This window comes from Myotis nattereri (genome assembly GCF_964212035.1).
Source record: "Myotis nattereri genome assembly, chromosome: 14".
In the NCBI taxonomy this organism is placed as follows: Eukaryota; Metazoa; Chordata; class Mammalia; order Chiroptera; family Vespertilionidae; genus Myotis; species Myotis nattereri.
The window spans coordinates 19937389-19963253 of NC_138089.1; the positions used below are offsets into that span (position 1 = coordinate 19937389).

General features: G+C 46.5%; 2 protein-coding genes across 3 annotated transcripts in view; one reads left to right on the plus strand and one right to left on the minus strand.

The window, feature by feature from the left end:
• Nucleotides 1–25865, minus strand: part of CACNA2D3 (calcium voltage-gated channel auxiliary subunit alpha2delta 3) — a gene marked incomplete at its 5' end in the record, with an annotated part of 806336 nt that overhangs the window by 120865 nt on the left and 659606 nt on the right. The gene's annotated exons all lie outside the window — the stretch shown is intronic.
• Nucleotides 13970–25551, plus strand: LRTM1 (leucine rich repeats and transmembrane domains 1; the record flags this gene model as incomplete). The annotated part of the gene is made up of 3 exons (XM_081105976.1): nt 13970–14069; nt 16611–17207; nt 22791–25551. 3 exons carry the CDS (start codon nt 13970–13972, stop codon nt 23222–23224), a joined length of 1131 nt encoding a protein of 376 aa, XP_080962102.1. The 3' UTR covers nt 23225–25551.

Below are 25865 nucleotides of genomic sequence, written 5' to 3' on the forward strand. Positions count from 1 at the left end.
CTCAGGGAGGAGTCAGTTTCTGCTCCTGGGGGCAGGGTCTGAGTCGTTGAGCTCTGTCTTACTCTACTCGGCATGTCGCTGTCCAGAAGGTGAGTCTCAGACATGCTGTGACCTTAGGACCCAGGCCCCAAGCACCAGGGGACCTGGGTGACATGAGATGTGCAGACACACCTGTGCAGGGGGCATTCACTGACAGCTGTCACACAGTCTTTCTGCACACGCTCTGGGACGCCATGGCTAAGGCACCAATGACTGCCAGGCTCTTGCTAACAATCACGCAGTAACCGTTCTATTTTAAGTTCTTAAGTGACTGAGGACATATTTTTGCGATATGGAAACTGGCCCCACAAATGCCACCTGTGATCTTTTCAAGGTGGGACAGAATTTCAAATAAATCAAGTTGCTTCACCAAAAGACAGCAGCCTTTGCCATTCCACAGGCTGAGGTTTATCCCATGGTGAGCAGTTTCCATTTTTACTGCAGCTCAGACAGGTGTGAACAGAGCCACCGACCTGGGTGGCAGGGAGGCCAGGGCATGGCCTTGAGCCTCTGCTCGGGGTTCCAGGGACACTCACCCCAGCTCCTGTTCCATAGCCTTCCCTCCAGGGGTCAAAGGAATCCATTTGAAACTGCATAGTTAGAATTCTACCAAGATTTCATTAGCAGGGAGAAATTATTATATTCATAAAACTTAATCTTGTAACGTCCCACAAGCCGTTAAATATTATGGGTTATCTTCTCTTGTTACAAAAGACAATGAAAACAATGTGGGTGTTTAGGGGGAGCAATGATACACACTAAAAACTCCAAATGCCATCAAGACTTTATTTACTGCTCACCCACACAATCCCAGCATTATAAAGACAATGAACAATGAATGGAAGGGGGGAAAGCACACAGAACCTGGAATCTTAAAGCTCCATCCCCACACCAGTGAGCAGTTTGAAAAGAGTGCCCGTCAGGACCCATATGTTTTCTGCATGTGTAAGAATACTCTTACACAGGGGGCTTACTTCATAACCAAGATTCTTTTTCATTTAATTCAGTCATATTAGATTATGGGGCTGATTATGATCATATCCACAAATCAGTATTTTAACAGAGTTTCCATGGAAACACTATATGCCCCTGTTTTTTAACTTTTTGGACAAGGCTTTGCCTGTTTAACAACTTGAACAAGTTTGACGAGGACAACATGTTTTGTTTAAGTTACATTAACTGGGGCCAATATTTCCTAATTGCATTACCAGGAGAAACATTCACAGCATTACTTGTACCATGGAAAACCTCCCCTAGCCCAGCCTCGCTTTGCTTTAATCACCAGAGAACAGGAAACATACCAGGATTGCCTTGTCTTATCAGGTTTTAAATGTGTTAACTGGTTTTAAATCTATGAAATAATCTCCCTTATTAAATGACAAAGTTAGTCTTGTTAAGAGGATCGGCGTTTGTGGCTACATCCATTTCTTTCTTAAAATGCAAACATACCTTTGGCTCCCTGCTACAGGGGTGAACTCATTGTGCATGAAGGCATGTCCTTTTTTGCATATGGGTTTCAAAAATAAATATTCTACTCCCTTAAGTCCCCACCCCCCAAAAAATGGTGGAAAATGTATCAAGCACAATACTATCAAGCACAGAATAAATGCAAAAGTGATATTCAGGAAACATTCTTGTGTATCCTTCTTTGCATAAAACCACTTTGTTGGGCTCACACCCACACAACCAGAGAGGTTCACTTCTCCACAATTTGGGAGCAGCCTGTAGCAAAGTTTTTGAAAATGCTGCACTTAAAAAAAATGTGGGGGGTGGGGCTTTAGGGAGCCAAGTCAGAGTTCACCCCGACAGCATATAAAACATATGGCCTGAAGCTCTGTAAGATGTCTGCGTCTGAAACGCTGGTGGAGCTTCATAAAACATCAGCGAGGAATAGTTTAATTTTACAGCATTAGGCACCGAGGCGGTAATTGGAGGGGGCAAACTGTATTTTAATACATCAAAGTACACTGCACAACAGGGGAGCTGACCATATTTTTAAAAGACAAGCACCCCCTATTCAGAAGTACTTGACGCAGAAACTTTCCTTTCTGCAGGGGGATCAGTAGAAAAGTCAGTCTCCCACGAGCTCCCTGTCTTACTTGTTAAACTGTGACTATATCTCAAAAGCTGGCTGATTTGTCTCTGGGCCGATGTCTTTTATTCAGGTGTAGAGTTGTGGATGGAGACTGGAAACCCACATGGTGACTGTGTGGTTCGTGTGTGTGTGTGTGTGTGTGTGTGTGTGTGTGTGTGTTTTAATCCTCACTTGAGGATATTTTTTCCAAAGGGAGAGGGAGAGACACAGAGAAACACTGAAGTGAGAGAGACATATTGATGGGTTGCCTCCCACATGCCCTCCACCAGGGCCGGGAGCCTGCAACCTAGGTACGTGCCCTTGACCAGATTCAAACCTGGGACCCTTCAGTCTGCAGGCCAACACTCTATCCACTGAGCTGAAGTGGCTAGGGCCTGTGTGGTTCTTTCCTGCACAGAAGTCCAGCTGTCCGGGCAGTCAGGTGGGCTCAGCCCGTCCACCTCCTGCCCTCTCTTTGAGCTGCTTATCATCCGCTGAGCCCTGAGTCCTGCAATCCTCTCCTCTGCATGGCTACCGAGAGCTCTTCAGTGCAGAGGCTGCCATTTCACATGGATTCCTTCCAGGGCGTGCTCTGTCTTGAGCCGGGAGGTTCTAAAGCAAACGTGGCCAAGGGGCTTTGTTCGTGTGGCTGTCCAAACACTCACCCGGGGCGCAGGGCAGGAGCAGGGCCACAAAACGCCATGCTTCTCCTGCTACCGGCCCGAGATCAAAGGGAGTTCCGCCCTTCCTGCCCAGCTAGGAGGAGAGGGTGGGCCTGAGGGGGCGGCTTCTGAACAGGGGAGCAGCCATGACAAATCTGTCCCAGATCTGACTGATAGCGCGTTCCAGGGATGGACCAGATTAGTGCTAGCTCCATGCACAAAGTGCCCGCTTCCCTCACCTCCGCCCAGAACCCTTTCCACCTGTAGCCACAGCCGCCAGGCGCCAGGCGCTCCTCTTCTCTAGGGGGCCCTTGGCAAGGAGAAGCACGCAGACCTAAGGCCAGCGGATGCATGGGTAGGGGTGGTGGGGTCATTTCTATCAAGTCTGTTTGTCTGGGCTAAGTCTCTTTGAGGCCCTTCCTTTGTGTGCCCCTGATGAAGGGGAAGAGGCCAGGAAGAATCAGATGAAATGAAAGAACATGGGAGTTAAAAGGCTTTGAGATCAGACAGACGCAGGTTCAAGTTCCCGCCCTATTACTTACAAACTGATCTCTGGTTAGTGACTCACTCTCACCCCAAATCAGGTTGTGGTTTTTTTTTCTTCTTCTGTAAGATGTAAGAAGTCATAGTTCCACTCCTGGAATGGCGGACGGCTTCCTGATTGCCTCTGGGGAAAGCACCTGTGTCTGAGATTTTCTGTGTGTTCCATGAGTTTGAGATGTTTTTATTCACCTTAAGAATTTAGGGACTCTGTGGGTCAGAGCAATCTTATTTCTAGACAGAGAAACTAAACAGAACAAGCTGCTAATTCACAGTGCCAGGTCACCTCCATGTGACAGATGCATACAGAAATTAATGGGGAGCTAGAACAAGCTGCTAATTCAGTGCCAGGTCACCCCAAATGTGACAGATGGGTGGAGAAATCAATGGGGAGCTAGTTCACAGTTTCCTCTTGGTCCTAGTTTGCCGTCCAACATTTATTACCCTTTCAGACACTTCCGGTTCTTAAGCCCATGACCATGCTCTGCTGGGCGAGTTTCAGGGAGAAATTACATGCGGCTCAGGGCTAACCCACCCAACCAGCAAACCCTGGCGATCACGGGAGCTCTGGCTGGCGGTCACCCACATGCCCAATTTCAGAAACAAGAGATGCCTGTGCCACCCTCCGGCTTTTCTGGAGCCACATCTCTAGTGGGAGCCATGGGCATCCTGTGCAAGTGCACAAGCCACAACTTCATCCCTTTCAACATGTCCTACAATTTTGTTTCTCATTTGGGAAGCCCATTTTTAGAAATAGTTAACTTATTTTATAACAGGAGGGAAATGACTGTCTTCATGAGGACAAGGAGAAACACCAAGTTTACATCAAGATGCAGATGTTGGGGGGTAGATGGGGCTCGGTAGTAGCTTCCTAGCGCATCCTTCAAATTCTCCCAAGATGGTCCTTGGCTTTGCATTCCAGACTTCTCAGACAAATTTGCAAATGACAAGGATCTGCTTCAGGAGCAGCAACTAGGATGATGCTAGCAGGAGGCCAGCAGTTGTTGGCTGTTGTCTGCCTGGCGCACCGGGCTGGAAAGGATTCCGAGGCGTGCTGGGCTCCCTGGGGCTACTGGGTGGGCCACTAGGCCCCCCGCAAAGCAGGTAACTGCAGCACCCAAGCACTGACTTGCTACCCCTGGCCTGCTGGCTGTGGTATCCACACGAACATACACCTGAACACTCAGGAGGGAACGTTCTGTCCTAGCAACGGAGCCCCCGAGCCCGGCAGGGCTGGCTCTTCCTGCACGGCACTGCACCACGCACTGTGTGGGGAGGACAGCTCCCTCCTGCCGCTCCCCAGCCACGTGTGGGGAGGACTCCCTCACAACTGCAAACTGCAGGAAGAGCTCAGGATTTGATACCCATGTACTGAGTTGTGGTAATGCTTGCGAAATTGCCATCCTCTCTACATCCTTATGGAGGGCAGCAAGATGCATCTGTCCAGTTATGGAGAGATGGTGGGGCTGCCAAAGGACACAGTAATATTAATAATGCAGTTACAGTGGGAGGTGGGGGTGGGAGGCTCAACAGCCGGCTTCCTCGCCTCTTCTCCAGCATCTTCTCACCGAGCTCTCCTCACCTTCTGTGTTAGCCACCCTGGACTCCCGTGGCTCCCAGGGCACTGTGCCATCCACTCTGCCCTCTCAGCCTTACACATGCCATGTGTTTACGTGGATGGCCCTATCCCTCCCTCTCCCTGCAGTAAATTCTTGCCCATTCTTCCATTGCAACCAGGTTACAACATCCACCGGGACGGCTGCCCCATGCTCCCAAGTCAGATTCCCTGCTGTCTTCTCTTATGGCACCAGGGACCTCCTCTTCCCAGCATTCCCACAGCTTGAGTTTTTCTTTCTTTTTTTAAAAAAAAAATAAAATATATATATATATATATATATATATATATATATATATATAATTGATTTTTTACAGAGAGGAAGGGAGAGGGAAAGAGATAGAGAGTTAGAAACATTGATATGAGAGAGAGACATCGATTCAGCTGCCTCTTGCACGCCCCCTACTGGGGATGTGCTCGAAACCCGGGTGCATGCCCTTGACCGGAATCGAACCTGGGACCCTTCAGTCTCCAGGCTGATGCTCTATCCCAGTGATGGCGAACCTATGACACGTGTGTCAGAGGTGACACGCGAACTCATTTTTTTGGTTGATTTTTCTTTGTTAAATGGTATTTAAATATAGAAAATAAATATAAAAAATATAAATCTTTGTTTTACTATGGTTGCAAATATCAAAAAAATTTCTATATGTGACACGGCACCAGAGTTAAGTTACGGTTTTTCGAAATGCTGACACGCCGAGCTCAAAAGGTTCGCCATCACTGCTCTATTCGCTGAGCCAAACCGGTTAGGGCTTGAGTTTTTCTTATTTGTGAGTGGCCGAATCATAAATGTCTGTCTCCTTGCTAGATTGTAGGGGCATTTGGATTGTAGGTCCAATTATTTTGCTTCTTATTTTCATGCCTATAATACCCCCAAACACAGAGCTTAGCAGTTAACGGGCATTCAGTAGGTGCCTTCTTAATAAAGAAACACACAGTGGAATCCCTGGTAGACCTTCAGAGGAGGCCAGATGAGATAGGGGTCAAGAATGGGAGCCCCTCTAATATACCCTATTTTTATATAAGCGTGTTTCCACCTTCAGGGGACATTTAAAACACCAACAAGTACACGTCAGCACCTACATTGCCCATTCTTGGGGATGTCTCGGTAGATCTAACCATCTTGGCTCCTGATCACACAGCAGCAGTGCACAGCTGCCTTCCCAAATGTCTTCGTGGGAAGTGCGTCGGAGCCATGGATCGGAACTTATAAACATCAGCTGTGGCCATGGAGAGCCGTGCACTGAGTTTATTTTCTCCTCGGCTCTCATTAGAATCACAAATGAAATGTTGACAACACATGAAGGAGCCTGCTTGTTGAACACAAATGTTTCCACTCCTATCAACCTCGAAACCCTGATAGTCATGCTTCATGATGAAAGCTAAACAGCCCTGGGGAGATGACTACATGCTTTCTCTAATTAGGCGAGGATGGGGAAAGGGCCTCCTACCAGGGAGGGACTGCCAAGGAAAGATCGGTAGGTAAACCTTTAAAATGAACAGGACAAGCACACAGAAGGCGGCCCACGGTGGGATTCTCGGGTTAAATGAAAGGATGAGAATGTTCCTAATGGCACCAAAATGGGAAGCTGCCCTTCTAAACTGGGGTGGAGGCTGCATGGAAGTCAATGCAGGGCCTTTATTTTGCTGACAAAAGTCCCCCATGAAGGTTCAGTCACATGACACCAAAGGCAAATGTTCTTTTGTTTGTGGAACTGTTTTGATGACAAGCAGAGATATGTAGAGCACAAATTCACTTAGATGGCAGCTGATGCTAGGAAAATACACATCCCCATGCATGTTTTATAATCCGAAAACAGGGTGAACTCTGTTACACAAGCAAAAGGCTCCTTTGCATTTAACTCGCTTGTTTTTCTTCCAAACAGATCAGTGCAAATAGATACAGCCTAAGTGCCTAGTTGGTATGTCATACAGACACAATAATAGAGAATATAATAGAGAATAGACCAGCTAATGTATATTGCTATGTGCAAGGGCATTTTTTTTAAAATATATTTTATTGATTTTTTTACAGAGAGGAAGGGAGAGAGATAGAGAGTTAGAAACATCAATGAGAGAGAATCATCGATCAGCTGCCTCCTGCACATCTCCCACTGGGGATATGCCCTCAACCCAGGTACATGCCCTTGACCGGAACCGAACCTGGGACCTCTCAGTCCGCAGGCCGATGCTCTATCCACTGAGCCAAACCGGTTTCGGCTGTGCAAGGGCATTTTTATTTTTTATTTTTTTTGCTAAGGCTCTTGCATAAAAATATTATTTAACCCTCCCAGAAAACCTGACAGTTTGCCAGGGTTCCTTTGTACAGATGATTAATTGAAGATCAGAGGGGTTAAGTAACTTATTTAAGGTCACACAGCCAGTAAAAATTGGATGCAGCATTGAACCTAGATGGTTTCACTTCGTATTCCATGCTTTCACATCAGGGACACTGTTCTAACATGAAACAGTGGGTCAGATGAAGGCTGGAATAACAGAAAGGATTCCGAAAGTTCAGGGTTGGTACTTGGTGGGTCAGAACGTAAGTCCTGCTTGAGATAATTGTGTTGTCCAGAACATTTTAAACTAGACACATCAAAGAGCCAACACAGAGCAAACTTTAAAAAGAAAAAGGCAAAACCCAGCTTTATTATTGCACCACAATATATATCCACTAAGTTATAATTTGAAAATATGAAAAACACATTGTCATTTATTTCAGAAACTGAACTATCATGTTATAATAAAAGTACAAAAGAAAATAAAGATTCACCAAGAAGAACTGCACAAAACTTTCATTTTATGTATAACATGAGTAAACAATCAAACATGAATTTGATTCCAATTTATATTTGGGGGCAGGGACAAAAGTAGTCAATCAAAAGATCTAAGTAAAACGAGTCAGTGTGAGGCCTTGGCCAGGCTTCCTAAGCTGCCATGTTTCTTGATCCTTTTGTTTCTTTCATTAGCTTAATATCAACCAGCATCTGTCTATGTTTATTCCACCAGCTGCATGAGCTCACTAATTACCTTTAATCATACTTATCTGAATGCATCTTTATCTTCACATGCATCCTGTATGCACACAAGCTAAGTGCTGGAAGGCTGCGGTTGGGGAGAACTTGGAATAGGAAGTCTGTACTTCCTCTAACCTGAACCAAAACAACAACAACAACAAAACAAAAAACCCCACAAATCTGCCTCTAAGTCTGCCTCTGCTACCACCCAAAAGACTTCTGAGACTTAGTTCCGGAGAGTTGGACAGTGTCAGTATCCAACAAAGCCATATGCAGTCTTTCCATGGGTAACAGGTTCCAGGTGATGAGATGATCATCATAGAATTGGATACAATAAATAAGAATTGCTAAATAGCACTCTACAAACTGGTAAGTTCTTTGAAGACCAAGAGCGAGCATGCCACGTCTTTACTAGTGCCCAAACACCTCGCTCAGACCTGGGCTCCATGGGCAAGTGGATACTGAAAAAGTCTCATACATTTTAGCCACTGTCTTCCTTAGTTTTAAGGAGGTTGAAGGCACACATTTCATAACTAATACTCCACTAATTTTATTTTAAATCCACTGCTCTACTAATATTATTAGACACCTTGAGGCCAGGTAGAGAGTTTAAACTCTACAGATAGTCATGTAAAGTAAATTTAATGATCATAGGTAGCCCTTGAACTTGAAATTTTACCTTAGCAAGAAGGCAAGAAAGAATAGAGAGATGCACATACCCTTCCCACCTTCTCACTAGAGACTTGATTCTCCATTGAACTTCTCAAAAGGAAATAGTGTTCTTCTCAGTTAGCTAGAGCTTCCAGATAATTAAATCTGCATCTTACTGTCAAAAAGAATGTATTGTATATAAAAAGAAGACCTCAAGACATAAAATATATTAAGCTCTAAGTTCCCTGAGTACCTAACACGGATATTCACAATCCATGTATTGGTAATAAATATGCTGGAGACTTTGGGTAAGTTACTTAAATTTTCTGTGTCTCAGTTTTATCACTCATTCATTCAGCATTTGTTTCATGAACCTACTACAATGGGAAGAAATATTAGAAATCATCATAAGCTTAGAGCCTACTGAGCTGTCACCTTTAAGTGAGGTAACACTAATACAATGTGGAGGCAGAGACTGCTAATGCTTTGCAACAAGTATGACTCCTCTTCTTCCAAGGCACACAGCTAGACTACATTTCCCAGACTCCCTAGCTGTTAGACATGGTCACATGATTTCATTTTGGCCAATGAAATATAAGCAAAAGTAATAAGTACCATTACTGGATTGGCCCCATTAGCCAGCTGATGGAGAGAAATCTGAGAACTAAGAGGAAGACATCCTGACAAGATGGAAAGAGTCTGGGTCCATGAATGAGGGCATTGAGTCTGGCCCCTGTCCATCTGAAGTGCACTGTGTTAAGGGCAATGAATAAGCTGTTGTTAAGTTGAGCCATTGATATTTGGGGTTTGTTACAGCAGTTACATTACTTTAATACAAATCCTTAGCAATATTGACCCACTGCAAGCACTAAATCAATGATATGTTTACGTTTTAAAATAAATTCTTAGTTCTCTTACTATATTTTTTATAAGACCAAAGAGGAAGGAAGGAAAGAAGGAAGGAAGGAAGGAAGGAAGGAAGGAAGGAAGGAAGGAAGGAATACTGAGGCATTGTAAATAGCTCTTTATAAATTTGCCATTTGATCATCCACAATTCCTAGGGAAATATTTTCCAAATGCCATATTTTCTCCACAACCAAATGAAATTTCTGTGTGGACTGTGCTGCCAGGGCCTCCTTCCTACTATCCCGGGCTGCAGCTGTCCCTCAGCTTGACAACCTCCCTCACAGCAGATCCTCACAGCACCTGCTTTGGATGGGGGCCCAGTGACAGGGATGGGGGAAGCACTTTGCCATGATTTCACCAAAGCCAATGATAGCACTGGATGACATGCTCATGTGCACTATATGGTTTGCCCGCAGGCAGAGATCACTGGGCAGGGGAATGACACCTCACCAAGCTCTGGGTATGCTCTATTTACACATATAACTCAGCCAGCCCCTGGAAAACAAGTGATCTCAAATTTTCTAGGAAACAAAATGCACCTTTACTTGCTAATTAACAAAAGTCAGCTTTTCTTCTTTATGTTTTTAAGATTACAGATGTAATACATGTTCGTTGTAGCAAGTTGAATATGCAGAGGTAGAAAGAGAACATTTTCCTTTTCCTTTCTTCTTCTACATTATCCCTGCCCCCTGGGTAATCAGGGTATTTCATCTTCAGACAAACCACTGCACATTTTTTAGGGTTAACCCTCCACTCTGACATTTTTTCCCCAACATAAATGGGATTATACAATATGCATTTCCATTCAAATTGCTTTATTAACCTAACAATTTATTATCCTTGAAAATAACTGAATAACATTACCTGGGAGAAGAAAACTATTTGCTGAATTACAAGATATCAACAATTTTAAGAGTTAATAATTGTTGATTATTATTTTTTTTGGAGGGAAGTGAAATGTTAAATAGACTGACATATAGTAGGAAACCTTCTTAACATGGGCAAACGTGTACAGGAAATATATGTCTAAATATTATACACATATTGGAAATATAGAGAAGCTAGGAACTTGTGGCAATCTCAGTGTCATGGTAACCATAATCTCTGAGGATGTGCCTGAAGCAAGTTTCTATGTGGGAGCAAGTTCTTGACTAAGTCTTGGTACCAGGAGCACCTCACCCCTCACGGTGGCATCCTCCCCGCTGGGGAATGGCTTGGCCTGACCTGACATTTGGCATCTCTCCTACTTTTTTGCATGCAGAGTTGACTTGATACTTCTGGGATCTGGCTGATGGAGGAAAAGAGGGGGAAAGGAAGGGAGGAGAAGAGGGAGGGGAAAAGATGCTGCAGGCATTAACATGCAAATCACACACCCTCCTTTTATTCTCTGGGCTGAGGTCAGATGGAATTAATCAACTCAGCCTCTGCATGCAAAGTCCTTCTCTGTCCAAGTGTGCACTGACCACTTCAAATCAACAGTTAGAATCAGCAGGAGCAAAAGAGAACCAAAGAACCTCTTTGAGCAGTAAGTCACTGCTCCAGGGAACCCGTAGCTGTGGGGGTTCTCTGCGTGTTCTCAGGGTATTCACATTGTAGGTGGGAGCAGCCAGTTTCAACTCTGTGAGGTTCAAGAATACATACTGCTACTAGAAATTGCCACTTTTGATCCTCTCTTGCATAGGTCTCTTCCAGACCTAAACTGTGCACTTAATATACATAGCCTCCTGCAGGCCCCCTACTGGGGATCAAGCCTGCAACCCAGGCATGTGCCCTTGACTGGAATCAAACCTGGGACCCTTCAGTATGTAGGCCGATGCTCTATCCACTGAGCTAAACTGACTAGGGCCTTCCTAGATCCTTTGAGGTAGGTATTATCTGCATGCTAAGATGAGGAAGCCGAGGCTCAGAGAGATTCTGTGGTTTGTCTAAGACCACACAGTTTTAGGGTATAAGCAGCATGGAAGTGTGCTTCCTCATTTAGCCACCAGCCTGGCATTAACTGCAGGCGTTCCCAGATGTCTGAAGTTACCCTGCAGGCACCCTGGCCTCCTGCACCAGCTGTGCTGTCCATGTATTCATCTTTCAAGATGTAGACCCTAGTTGGGCCCTGCAGAACACAACTAAATAGCTCTGCTATAACCCAAAGAGACACTCAAAAGCCTTAGTTCAAACTCCCTCAAGTCTGTAAATACAGGGCCTTTCAAGTCCACTCAGGCATTCTGACCATAATGAAAAGCTTTCACACATAACAGAGTCCTGAAGATCATCCCACTCAGACCCTCATTCTATAGATGAGGAGACAGGGAGACACATCTAGCTGGTGGTGGAAGTTGGGGTGGGTGACAGGTAATGGTGGTGGAGCAGTGACAGCAGGGGCTACATAAAGGACTAGAGCAGGGTTCACAAATCATGGCTTGTAGGGTGACTGAGCCCTCCACCTGACTTGGTAAATATGGTTTTATAGGAACACAGACATGCCCTTTTTTATGGATTGTCTATCGCTGGCTTCTCCTTCCATCAGAGTGGAGTAATTGCCACAAAGACTGTAATGTACTCAACGTCTAAATATTTACTATTTGGCCCTTCAAAATATGTTTGCTAACCCCTGGAAAAGACAGCAACACACAGGTTGATCTGAGTTATTGGTAACTTTCTAGTTCTTAGAGTGAGTGTTACGTTCACAGGTGTTTGTTATGTTGTGATGAATTAATGACTGAAGGCTACATATGGGCCATCGATAGTCATGTATCACCGAGGAATGATGATTATCAAATTCTCTGCTCCTGAAAATAGACCAGATGGGGGGAAGGAAGAGAGGAAGGATGGGGCCATTTATCCCGTATTAAGATTTTAATGGCTCCTTGTTGCCTATGCCTGACTTTCCCCCATTGTATCTCCCATGCTCCAAGGTGTCGGAGGACAAAAGGTGACAGCTCAGTAAAGCACGTTTTTCAGGGAGGGTCATGGTGAGCACGTTGCGTTCTCTGAGGCAGGAGGGGGATTGGCTGAAGACGAGGCTATTAAGGACAATCACAGTCCAGTTTTTCCACTTCATTCACATGGAGCCTCTTCCCTGGGTACCACAGGAGTGGCCGGAGCGGGCAGGGCTCCAGGTCTGTTGTCAGGCCCTCTCTCTATCTGTCAAGTCAAGTTTGGCCTTTGAAAGGCAGCAGCATGACGGTCCTGGCACACATCCTCTTGGGTAATTGTGAACGTGTATGAAGGCACTCTGGGCCATGACACGAGGACCACTGCTCTCCCCATGTCACAGATGAGGCTATGGGGCTCCTGGTGCACAGGTCACTTGCCCAGAGACATAGAGCTGGTGAAGGATGAAACCAAACTCAAATCCAGAATCATCTGACTCCAAATCCCACACTCCGCAGACCCATGACACTGTCCGAGGCCAGGGAGTCCAGGCCGCCTCAAGAAAAGCATGTTTTCACCATTCCAAGTAGTTGCCGTGCCTCCCAGAGCATTTCAGCATGTTGAAGGGCAGCTCGGGCCATCCCCACCCCAGCAAATGTCAGGGGATTTGCACATTCAAAGAAGCGTTCCAGTCCCGGTGGGAAAGTTCCCAACAGCTTCCATTAGACAACAGTCACAGTTCATTGACCCTTTCTGCCCTCCCCCACCCCCACCCCCACCTCCCCCCGAAGCTCACAGGGGCCGTTTTATTGTTTTATAGGTGAAAAATCAGGGAAACGTTGAAAGATTGAGAAGTATTTCCAAAGTCAGGTGAACCAAAAGGTCAATCCAATGGGGGTGGAGGTGGTAGGAGGGGGAGGTGGGGAGCAGGCAGAGAAGCAGCTGAGAAGTATTTGTGGCACCAGGGAGAATAGACCGTGATGTGCACGAAAGGAAACCGTGGCTATGAATTTCAGGGCATCAAGGCCCTGTCAACACAGCTAATCCCCACGGATGTTGGCTGAATAAGCCTCCGATGACCAAACAAGTGCGCTGTGGAAACCGTGTCAGCCTACGGCAGGCCAATTTGTCCTCATATTACACACTCTGCTGGCTCCGTTGCCAGACCCCCAGCTCGAGGATCCATGGTGCGCGTCCCCCAACCCGCCGAGGGTTGACACAGCACAGTTACTAAGTCAACAGAATTCAGAAACCACGACCGGATTAAGCAGGCGGTTTTATTTTGGTGCCCTGGACTTCAAGCAGATTAACTAATCAAAAAGCCCGAGCCACCGGGGTCATGTCTGAATGCTACAGCTGTTCGCCGAGTTGACAAACGTCCTCTCTGTGGCTCGTCATCTGAATGGGACAGGCAGGGATGATCTTGGGGAGGTCGACACTTGCAGAAAGAAGAGGGGCGCAGTCCAAAGACCCTGTAATGGAAAACAATCCCAGCCAGATGGAGACGGGGAGAGGACTGCTTGAATAAGGGGCTCCTGAAAGCCACCACTGTTTCTGCATTGAAGAAAGCCCAAGCAGGCAGCAGGGAAAGCGGATGAAAAGCTGGGCTGCGAGTTGGCCATGCTCTCGGCATGTTGATCTGCTAATTAACAGAAGGGCTGCGGGTTCAACTCAGACGCCTGTCGTCATGAAAGGTGAGCCACGCTGCGTCCCTCCCCTCGCCCCTTAGAGGAGTCCCCTAGGGAGGAGTGGGATCCCCTGCAAAAGGTGTCCGTGGGAAACCTAGTTTTAAGTTGTCCGTCTCTAAAGACCAAACAGATCAAGCAGATGTCTCTGAGGGAGAATTTATGTGCGCCACGCTGGGTCAGAGGCAGGCATGGGGACGAATGTGCCCAGCTGTGATCAGACATGCAGTTGGCATGTCATTGGCCTTTTCATACAAAACACCATGCTTCGAGTTAGAGTCCATAGATCATCCCCTTTGGAGGAGGGTGGAGTGGGACAAAAGAAAGAATGAACAAACTGGCTGCAAGCTTGGAAAGACAAGCCTGTCGTTAATAGAGTAGTGGATGCTGTGGAAAACATGTTCTCTTGCTGAAGATTTGGTTTCCTACAACCAATTAATGCCTGAGACCCACAGCTAAAGTGTAAAGTGTTGACTAATCTCTGATGGAAAGATGTTTGGCTGTGAAAGGAATCATTTAGATTATTTGCAAAATTTAGAAAGGAAAATGAGGATTTTGCTCTTTTCTGTTTTGGAAGAGGGAAGGGGCTGTGATGTTCTGCATCCCCTGAGCTCACCTACACTGAGCAGAACCTCCCCAGACACCTTTCCTTTGCCCCAAAGCACTGTTCACATCCGGAGAGAATTCAAGGGCCAGGCTCCAGCGCATTTGACAGCCAGGCTTTATTTTCCATAGTTAAGGCCAAAAACAAACAAACAAACCTCTTTCAAGATCCCTTTTTATAAGTAGGTAATTATTTTGAGTTTTCAATATTATTGTGTGGCCTTGTGAATTCCTCTACCAATTGAACAAAATGTCCTTGTCAGATATTTCCCCTATTTTGAAATTCAAATCTCAGGAGAAAAGAAGGGATGATACAGCTACTCTGGAGCAGAATCTTGCAGTATCTAGCAAACTCCCATCCTCTGAACCTTCCAGCTGATTCCAGAGACCCTCTTCCACATTTCTTCATGGCCACATTCCTCACAGCCAGCGAGCTCAGTGCTGAAATGCTCTTTGCAGCATCATTTGTAATGAGGGGAAACTTCAACAACTCAAATGCTCATCAGTAAGGGAGGAGCTAAATGGTAAATGACATGGCCCCACCATGGAATATTGTACAGCAGTTAAAAGAAATGAATTAGCGCTCTATGTATCCATATGAATAGATCAGTTTTGAGTGACTAGAGTAAAATGCAGAATGAAACATGCTGATGATTATATTTATGTAGGTTATTATAAACCACTATAAAAACAGTATTATGCATGTGCTTGTTCGTATGTATGTGTGTGTGTGTGTGTGTGTGTGTGTAAAAGTATTTGACAGGCAGCAAAGCACAGCAGGTAAGAACCCTGACAGGCTCTGGAAGCAGACCTCTTGGGTTCAAATCATGACTCTACTACTTATATGTGTGACCTTGGGCAGTGATTAGAAGCTATTCTTGAAGCTATTGTCTGTGCCTCAGTTGCCTCACCTTCAAAATGGGGATAATAGTAGAACCAGATTTACAAGGTTAAGAGGAATATATATATATATTTCAGCTGGGTGGGATCCAGCTGGCCTGATTGGGGGCCAATCGAGGCCGGGACAGCTGCGGGGAGGGGATGTGGGAGGTTGGCCAGCCAGCCCCACCCCCAATCGGGGTGTGGGGGCGCCATCGGGGCCACAGTGCGTGTCAAAGCAACCTGTCATTCCGGCATTCTGATGGCTTGACTTTTATATATATAGATGCTAGGGCTATTATTATTTTTTCAATATATATATATATTTTTATTTCAGAGAGGAAAGGAGAGGGAGAAAGAAATAGAAACATCAATGATGGGAGAGAGTCATTGATCAGCTACCTCCTGCACTGGAAATCAAACCATAACCTCCTGGTTCCTAGGTTGCCACTCAATCACTGAGCCACACCAGCCAGTCTGTAGGAACGCTTTAGACCTTCCCTATCCAATATGCAGCCACTGGCACCATGTGGCTAGTTACATTTAGATTCATTAAAATTAAATGCAAATAAGAATTCAGTTCCTAAGCTACCTTTGTCACCTTTCAGAGCTCAGTAGCCACACACAGCCAGTGGCTACCATACTGGACAGCAGACGTAGGGTGTTTCCAGTCCCACAGAGAGTTCTAATGGCTCGCACTGATGGGGCACACTTTTTAGGAATGTGACTACCTGGACTCCGATCACCTGTCACACTCTGGCCCGGGTGATTTTGCTGTTCCCTACCAGGGCACGTGCCTCAGAAAGATGTTTTCACCTTCCTATTCAACATCCTAAAGTCTTCCATGTTCTGATTTCTGAGCCACTGAGAAAGTGTCTTTTCCAAGGGTTCTGACAATGTTAGCACAGAGGGTGCAGTAGGTATTGGCACTGGGGATGCATCAAGTCTATGAAAGGTGGTGCAAGGTGTTGGCTGGCTCAGAGTCGCATTGCCTGTGCTCCTAGGGGAGGAAATGACAGCACCACTGACAAGCTGGTTCCTATCCCACTTCCGTTCTGTTTGTCCTAGGTGAGCTGCTCCTGCTCTCCAGTGTGGTTTTCCTGCTCGGGGTGGCTTGCGGCTGCCCTGAGGAGTGCCGTTGTCAAGCGTCCTTGAATTCTGTAGACTGCAGCCGCCAGGGTCTGGCTGAAATCCCTCCCGATCTGCCTCCTCAGACTCTAACGCTGCATTTACAAGATAACCAGATTCACCAGCTCTCTGCTTCTGCATTTAGGTCAGTGCCACAGCTCACGACCTTGAACTTGGGCAACAATTCACTTTCCATCCTGGCCCCCGGAGCTTTCCATGGACTTCAGCACTTGCGGGTCTTAAACCTGACCCAGAACTCCCTACATTCCTTGGAAAGTGGACTTTTCCATTCCCTCCCTCAGCTGAGGGAGCTTGATGTGTCCTCCAACAACATCAGCCACCTTCCAGCCTCCTTGGGTGAGCGCTGGGAGAACCTAACCCTGTTTGCGGTCCAACAAAACCAGCTTCAGCAGCTGGATCGGGTGCTCCTAGAATCCATGTCCAGCGTGAAGCGCCTCTTTCTCAAGGACAACCTCTGGAAATGCAACTGCCACTTGCTGGGTCTCAAACTCTGGCTGGAGAAATTTATCTATAAAGGTGAGTAACGTCTGTTTGGAAAGCCCGTCTGTGTGTTACTCGCCTGGGATGAACCTCATCTGTTCTCTGCATTAGAGAGGACCTTGAGGGGTGCACACGAGGGGCCCGTAGAAGCTTTGTCCTCATTGGTGTCATGTCACAGTATGGCAGAGACGTGAGTCATTAAAAGGTGTTTACATTCAGGTTCTTAAAGTCATTTTACAAATCCGGTTCATGGAGATAACTTTCCACTTTTTGAATGATAACAGCATTTAATTATTTGTCAGGAAACTGTAGGCCCTTAAGAAGGAGGGAAATTTGGTCTCCACCTGAAAAACTGCTGAACTCCAAACTGGAATCAAATTCAGTTTTCAAATGTGATCCACCTGTGGCCTGGTAGCTGTCCCTGGGACATTCCCCTGTGTCTGCCCCACCCACCCACAGCTACAAACCCTCCCTCAGGTGATCCCTCTGCCTTAGCAAGTACCAGTTACTGAAGTTGGGTGCAACAGGGCCCCCTCTCTAAAGTGACTATTTCTTTAACCAGATGTCAACATCAAAGCAAGAAATCATGGAATATTAAAGATGAGGGGATCTGGAAGTCCCCCAGGGGTCAGCGAGCAACAGCCCGAAGGCCAAACCCAGCCCACCCCCCATTTTTGGTAAAGAAAGGCTTAATAGAACACACCCATGCCCATTAGTTATTTATTCTTCGTGGCTATTTTGCACTCTAAGGACGAAATTGAATAGTTTTGACAGGATATATACAGCAAAGCTTACCATATTTGCTACTGGCCCTTTATAGAAAAGTTTGTCAGTATAGCTTGTAACCAATGGGAAACAGAGGCCCAGAGAGGCTAGGCAACTTGCCCAAGATGAGAGAGTGGACGCTCAGAAAAGAATAGAACGAATGGCATTGAGTCTTGGCCCTAGGTCCTCCCTCTACATCACAGTGGTTCATTTATTCATCCCTATATTTGCGTGCCTCTTACATGCCTGGCACTTTTCTAGGCACCAAGAAAAGGCAATTGAACAAGAAAATCCCTAATATCACGGAGTTTATGACCTGGTAGTAGGAACAGATGGTAGATAAGATAACAAATATCCATGTTCAGAAAGCAGTTAGTGCTAGGGAAACTGAGGCAGGGGAAGGGGAGGGAGGGGTAGGAAGGCCAGGAAGGCCTCTCCAAGGAGACATGGGCCAGCAGAACCTGCTTAGGAGGCACGAGCCATAAGCTAAGTGGAGGAAAGGAAGCAGTGCAGAGGGCCTGACCGGGAGGGGGCGTAGCTTAACTAAGGACGAAACAGGGCCTGGAGCAGAGGAAGGGAGAGAGAGAGGACAGAGATAAGATAACATAAATACTCAGGGCCCCATCCAGGAGGAACCTGAAGAGCAGGCAGAGGCTTTTGGATTTTATTTTAGGTGAGATAAGAATCTCCTGAATTTTACTTAGAGGAAGAATGTGACCTGATTACAGTTTAAAAGGTCACTCTGTGGACGCTAGGGAGAACTGATGGAAGCCTACCCAAGAAGAAGCAGGGGAATGAGGGAGAAGTAATCAGTCATCCAGGGAAGAGGTGGAGGTGGCCCAGACCAGGCTGGTGAGAAGTAATCAACATTGGGAGATGTTTGAAATACTGAACTGATAGAAATTGCTAATAGGTTGGATTGCAAGATGAAGGAGAGTAATCATGGAAAATTCTAATTTTTGTTCTGCAGGAATAACCAGATACTAGTAAAGAATGCCAATAGCTGATAAGGGGCAGACTGGAGAATGGGGAAGGAGGAAGTGGGTGAGTGTGTGAGAGAGAGTAAATAAGACCTCAGTTGGGGGAAGATCAAGTTTGAGATGTCCGTTTCATGTCCAGGGAAGGTGTTGCATTGGTGGATGTACGTTTGAGCCTCTCTGATACAGGAAGACAGCAGAGCTACAGATGTGAATTGGGGAATCAGCAGAGTTGGATGGTGTAGCAGGTTAGAGCACAGACGGAAGCTGGTTAGAGCTCACACTGAGTTCAAGTATACAATGTCGAGTTGAGAATCCCTCTCAACAATATAGAAGCAAACAGCTTATCACTAAGCAGCTAATCTCAGAGTTGACCTACAACAGGGACTGCATATGGTGGTAAAAATCTTTCTTCTAAGAGGCAAATAAAACTTTACATCTAGAAGTGAAGTGGCTTCAGCTATTGTGTTTTAGACTAAATGGTGAGCATGAGCCAAACCTCCACAAAAAGATAGTTTTTATCAAAGAAGAATATTTCTTGACAAAGAAAGAAGATAGTTCCTAGGTTCAGGACACTAGATGGAACATGGGAGGGATTGACGCTCTGCCACAAACTTGCTTGTGATCCTTGGACAGCCGTGCCCCTCACCAGCTCTCAGGGTCACCAGGTGGAAACTGACAGTGCTGAGCCAAGAGCTCCTGAGACCTATTCTGGTCCTCTGGTTCCGTGACTCAGGTCAACGCCCCCTCACGGCAGAGCTGCCTGGTACAGACAACAGCCTTTCTGTAGAAGGTGAAATTGATTTGGGGGTCCCAAGATCTGGGGGCCCCAAAATAACTAGGAACCCTCCCTTCCCAATAGATGCCAGATGTAGGAGACAATCTGACTACTGACTCATTGAATAAAGGTAAAACAAAGTGCTAGTGCAGGTCAAGACCTGCTTCACAAAGATGCATAAATAGATACAAACCCTAGCAGTGTTAGTCAGGACAGGCTGATTGATTGACAACCATCTCAGTGATGCACACAATGAAAGGCACTCGTGTCAGAGTCCAAGAGAGTTGGGGGAGGGGCTGGGGTCGGTGCAGTCCTTCAGGGACTTAAGCCCCTTCCAGCTGTCCACATTGCCAACTTGACCATGTGGCCACTAAGGTTAACACCAAATGGGAACAAAGTGCTTGGAGGATTAAGCAGGGGTTTTTGTGGCCTAGAAGTGACATTCGCTGGTTCCAGTGGCCAGAACTCAGTCACACGGCCCCAACCTGACCACAGAGGGTGGGGAAACTTCATCTTCCTGTGGGCCCCAGCCAAAACACATGCTGTGATGAATACTTAATAATGTCTTCTCCACAAAAACATGTGCATAGAAGTTGTCATTAGTATTCCTCCCTCTCCATTCATAAGTACCAAATCACTTTTATGCTAATAGCTGTCTGTATTAAACATTTACTAGTATTCTGGGCAAGGTACAGTATTGTGCTAAACACTTGATATATGTTATCCAACTTGATATATGTTAGTCCTCAGAGCAGTCTTATGGGTGAATTTCATTATTTCCCTCTCCCACTTTCCAGATGAGCAAGCAGAGCACAGAATGGTCAAGTAATTCTCTTAAAATTGCATAGCTAAGTGATGGTCAGACTCAAGATTTAAATCAAATTTCTTCCAAGACAGTGGTTAAGAGCTCCCAGTGGCCAGATGGGGAATAATGAGTGCTTGGCAAGCTGGGGCTTCTTGCCTTGTCAGCTTCCATGAGTCTAGAGGGTGTGGGACCCACAACCTGTCAGCAGACATCCCTCCTGGGGTGGAAGGCTGGCACGTGATTCTGGGCCGAGGACACAGGTGCACAGGAGGCCATGGAGCTCTTGGTGGCCACAACCCCTGCCTTCCAGCCATGTCCTGGGCTGTAGTGTGTGTATTTCCTCGCCCCCGGGTCCCCAGGCCATGCCCCACACTCTAATATTGAGCAGCAGGATGCCTGGAACCGGGGAAAGACAGTGCTTAAGCCTGGAGTGACTGGATGAGCCACCTGGTCTCGGAGAAGCCAGCTGCTGGGCTGCCGGTCCCATGGCAGACGGGCCTTCGTCCAGTGGTGGAAGTCCCAGTGCTCTTTGGCCAGGTTGCGTGTCATTACTTCTTCTCAAAGCCCCACACCCCATTTCTCTCTCTCTGGCCTTCTGCCTTACAACAAACCCCAGGGCACGGCATAAAATGGTGCATGAGGCAGGGATCCTTAATCACAGCGCAGCCTGGCGGCACCCTGGGCTCCTCTGGAGCAGCCACCCTGCACCTCTGGCCTCCTGCACATCCGCTCAGAAAGGAGGGCATACCTCTGTCATCTGTTTGCTTTAGAATTGGGGCTCTTGGCTCAGGGGGTTACTGACGAAGCCAGGGGGGCCCAGGAGGCTAGGAGTTTCAGGTTCAGTTTCAAGCAGCGGTAGCAAAAGAGGTGTGGGGTGAATTTTGTCTAAGCCTCTAACCCCGATATGACCTGGGCCAGATAACCCTTGCATTGCAGAATGCAATGGACTCGGCTTCTAAGGCTTAGATAGAATGGATGGGAGAGAAGGCGTTCCCCAAGCTCTGCAGTGCCATGAAAGGGAAGGTTCGACTCCCACTGAAGTGACTACCTCCCGCATGTGACTTTCCGGAGTTATTTCATAGTTCACCTGTGGTATGCACAAAGAACCTGCCGTCTCACTTGGCTGAGAGTGGTGTCCGGCTTCACAGCCATCCATGGGGTGGAGCAGGAGAGTTCAGGGCAGCCAGGGGAACCAAGGCACTGGTCATGGGGTGGGGCTCTGCCCCGACAAAGAAAGGCTTTACTGAGGGTCATTGTGTAACCTTGGGACGTGCCAGGAAGGAGGAAATAGAGAGAGGGGAGGAAGCAGAAACGGACACCGAGTATAGTGGGGAAATCCGGGATCAAGGGAGTGAGCTGGGTTTGGATGTTCTGCCCCCTTATGACCTGGGTGACCTTGGACAAGAATTACCATCGTAGCGGAGTTGTGAGGACTAATCTAACAGTGCTTCGTAAACTATAGAGTTGGATACAAATAGATATTTTTATCACAAAAGTTGCAGTCGGAGAAGTTTATTCGCCCGAGGTCACATAGTAAACTGGTGACCAAACTTGGCTGGAAGGAACCTGTGAGCCCAGTGCTCTTTCGAGAAAAGAATTCCTAGGCACGTAGTCTACATATCTCAGGAAACCAGTCACCTTACAGAGAATAGAAACTGAGTCTAAAAGCCAGTGGAAGGTTCCATACTCCAAGTTCTAAATGTTTCAAAGCACAAAGAGACATGTTAATGGCACTTAATCCCATGAACTTAACTAATGTAACTGCCAAATCGTCAGATATGCACAACACTCAAAGACCACGACCTCCCATTTGGCAACATCGAAGAGTGTTGCCAGACACATAGGGTCTTTGTAATTAACACATAACATCACAATAAAGGATGTTTGTTTTATTTTTTGTGTTTTTGTTTTAAGATGTGCAATGGGAGCTTGTACAATAGGTTTGTTTGTGTAGAGGGCTTCATTAGGGGCCTGAGAGCGCCCCTTCTTGTCAGCTCCGCATCGCTTTGCCCTCGGCGTTTTATTAGGCAAAGGTGACCTGGCTTCTAATGAACTCTTGGTCAGACATAATTGCCAATTTAGTGCGGCGTGTTTAGCATTTGGCCAATTTAGAAATCCTAAAAAATCATAAAATGTAATTGTTAAGTTCTTTGACTTCAGGGGGGGTGGAAAGGTGCTTTATAAATTCCATCTGCCTAACTTTTCGCAGGTTGAGGCTTTTGGAATTCAATTGTGTCAGGCTCTGTTATCATCCTTTGCTTTTGCTTTTTTTTTTTTTTTTTTTTTTTTTTAAGGGGGAGTCGTGGACAGTGTCATCTGTGCGTCTCCAGACACCTGGAAGGGAAAGGACCTCCTTAAAATACCTCACGAGCTGTACCAGCCCTGCCTTTCGCCCTCTCCAGATCTGGAGTCCTGGCAGGGGCAGCTGCTGGGTCCTGCCCAGGGGGCCGTCCCGAGGCCTCCTGAGGGCCACAGTGTGGAGGAGCAAGACCAGTCAGAGTGTGAGCTCAAACCCAAGCCCAGGCCCACCAATCTGCGTCGCGCCTTGGTCACTGTCATCGTCGCCGGGGTTTTGTCCGGGATCCTGTGTCTCATGATGCTGGTGGCCACCATCTATGGCTGCACCTATGCAGCTATTACAGCCCATTGCCGGGAGGCACCCTTGGCTCAAACCCTCGAGCCTGTGAAGACGGAAGGGAAAGAGCTGCTTGACAGCCCACCAGCTTGAGCGCTTTCGTCTCAAGTAGGAATAATCACTTTAGGCCAGAAGATAGTCTCTGAGGAGGGCTGGTATGTCCACTGTTCCTGCCTCATTTTGCTCTTTCCAAAAGAAAACAGAAAGGATGTGTCTTTAAAAAATATTTCGGAGAAGAAATTTATGTTGAGATTAAAAAAAAAAAATACAGTAGGTGAACTAGAAATGATACTTGTGTTCTGTGCCTGAGAAGTTTATTAGACTTATTCTATGTGGGAGAAAGCCGGGCACAGAGGAAGGGGAGCTACCATCTCTTTAAGGTCCTCTTCTCTGCAGGAAGTTGCTTTTACAGAGCACAGAAACGCAAGCACGTGTGCCATCAGCATTCCTAGGAGCTTTACAGTCCATTGGAAAAGTGCCCGATTGTGAGCGCCTGGGAAGAGGCTGGTGATCTTACCCAAGGGGCACCAAATGCCTCTATAATTCAAGTTCATGCTAGATTGGTGATACTTTTAGATGTTGTGTATGTTACATATTTAATGGGAGCGTCTGTTGGTCGGGAATTTTGTAGCCTGCCACAAGAGTCAGATTATATTTAATTTTCTAAATTAGAAAACCATTTGGGGCTTTCTAGGCCACAGAGGAAGAAGAGGGTCTCATGTCTGCGTAATGGGACTCGGGCCCAGGGCCTGGGGAAGGTTTTAGATGCGAGGGTAAATAACATATAAACAAACACAAAGAAGAGAGGGAGCCGGAATCCGGGCACATCTCATTGGAAGGCCATATCCACCAGGCGAGTGGAACCTTCCATTTGTAACTCACAGCAGGAATGAATTTAGGGTGGGCTGAGAGCGAGGGAAGGGCTTGTGTGTATCTGCATCCACACCAGAGCGCACAAGTGCGCAGACTTGGACAGCCACGCCCACGCGTAAACACACGCGGAGCAATCAGTTTACCCACTAATGAAACGCAGCCGTGGTCGGGTGGGAGCCAGCAGCTATTGACCACCACCCAGACTGTCTACTCAACACTCCGGGAGAGGAAGGAAGAAGGAAGTCTGAAGAGAGTGGGAATTACCAAGAGACTGGAGATATGTGGCAGCAGCCACCCTGAACAGCATGTAGGCCGTGGTTTAAAACAATCAGGTGGGGCTTGCTTTACGGCACAGACACGGTCCTGAAGAGTTGCATGCAAAGTGAATTTCTGTAAATTGAATCATCATTTTAATGCAGTAGGGGAGCTCGCTATTTAAAGGAACCTTTCATGGAATCTTACTGTAATGACAATAATGAGCTCCAGATTTATGCATTTTGTAAATTTGCATTTTCTCATGCCAGGTTTTCTTAAAGTGGAATCTACCTGCTCTCTCTCATGATGGCCCGTCTCATACTTAGTCACCTGTTAGTATTAAAAAAAAAATCACTTTACACAGAAGAGTGAAAGACACATCAAAAGCACACAATAGCAACTAGAGAGCAAACTATCCCTCCAGAGACCTTGACAGACATTGCTAATCAATCCCAGCACTCTTCCCAGCTGAGCCTCCATGCACCACAGATGCCTTCTTAAGACAGCACTGTAGGCAACCAGAACTAATCAATTGAAGTTGGTTCAAAGGATAAAATACATTTGCCATTCAGGGTACTGGCTGTACATTCACTCCTTCCGGCCATGGAAAAATTGTTTTCAGTCCTAAATCAGTAGTCCATTCCCTGACCTGAAATGTGAATGGGAGGTCTGAACATGCAGGAGTGGTGGGTGACTTGTCTGATGTGGCCAGAGCTCTACCCAGCAGTGTAAGGAGCTGAGGAAAGCAGACGATGAACCTACCACAGCCTACCCTGCAGGACACACACCAACCTGCCCCTAATCATCTCCGAGGCCATCCACCTACCCCTGCCCACAGCGCTTCACAGCTAGTGTGGGCTTCACGCACACCCACAAGCTAATGATGGACCATCTTTTCGAAGCAGCAATTTTGCCAAATGATTTTTCTGGGGGAAAAGTATAAACTTTGATGTTAATTTTCCTGAATATTAAAATAAACCTGGATATGTTAAAGAGTGGATTGAAAAATTAACAAGGATTTTACGATCAAAAAGAGAAAGCCCAGAGAAAGCCAGCTGTTACCCTAGTCCTGGTGCCTCCTTCCGGCTCTGTTGGCAAGGCTGAGATCCGGTTGAAGGATGTAGTGGAAAAAAATCTTCCTTTCTCTTGCCCTGGACTGCGAGTCCTTGGACAAGAAAGCAATATGAGAAAGGAAATTTAGATGATCCTTTTTCATGTCGTCCCCATTTCATCAAATGTTTCCAGGGCTTGCACTATGTACCAGGCATAGTGCGAGGCATTCTCGTGAGCATCTGTCATGTCATCCTGGCAACCACCCTGGGAGATCCTTGAACAGATATTACATAAGCTGGGATCTACTGAGGCCAATAATCCATTTCCTCTCACTGCGGTGATTTCAGACTGTCAGCGCCCAGGGCCCTGCCAGAGGTTTGGTGGTACTGCAGCAGCCCTGTCCCCTGTCCACAGCGATCGCATGGAAAGCATCCAATACACCACAGAAAACCCTGAACGTGCCTAGAACCCTCACTCGTCAACACCCATGTCCTATTAGATTTCTAAGTACAGATGATAACTCAGGCAAACAGATCGCTGCTTTATAAACAGT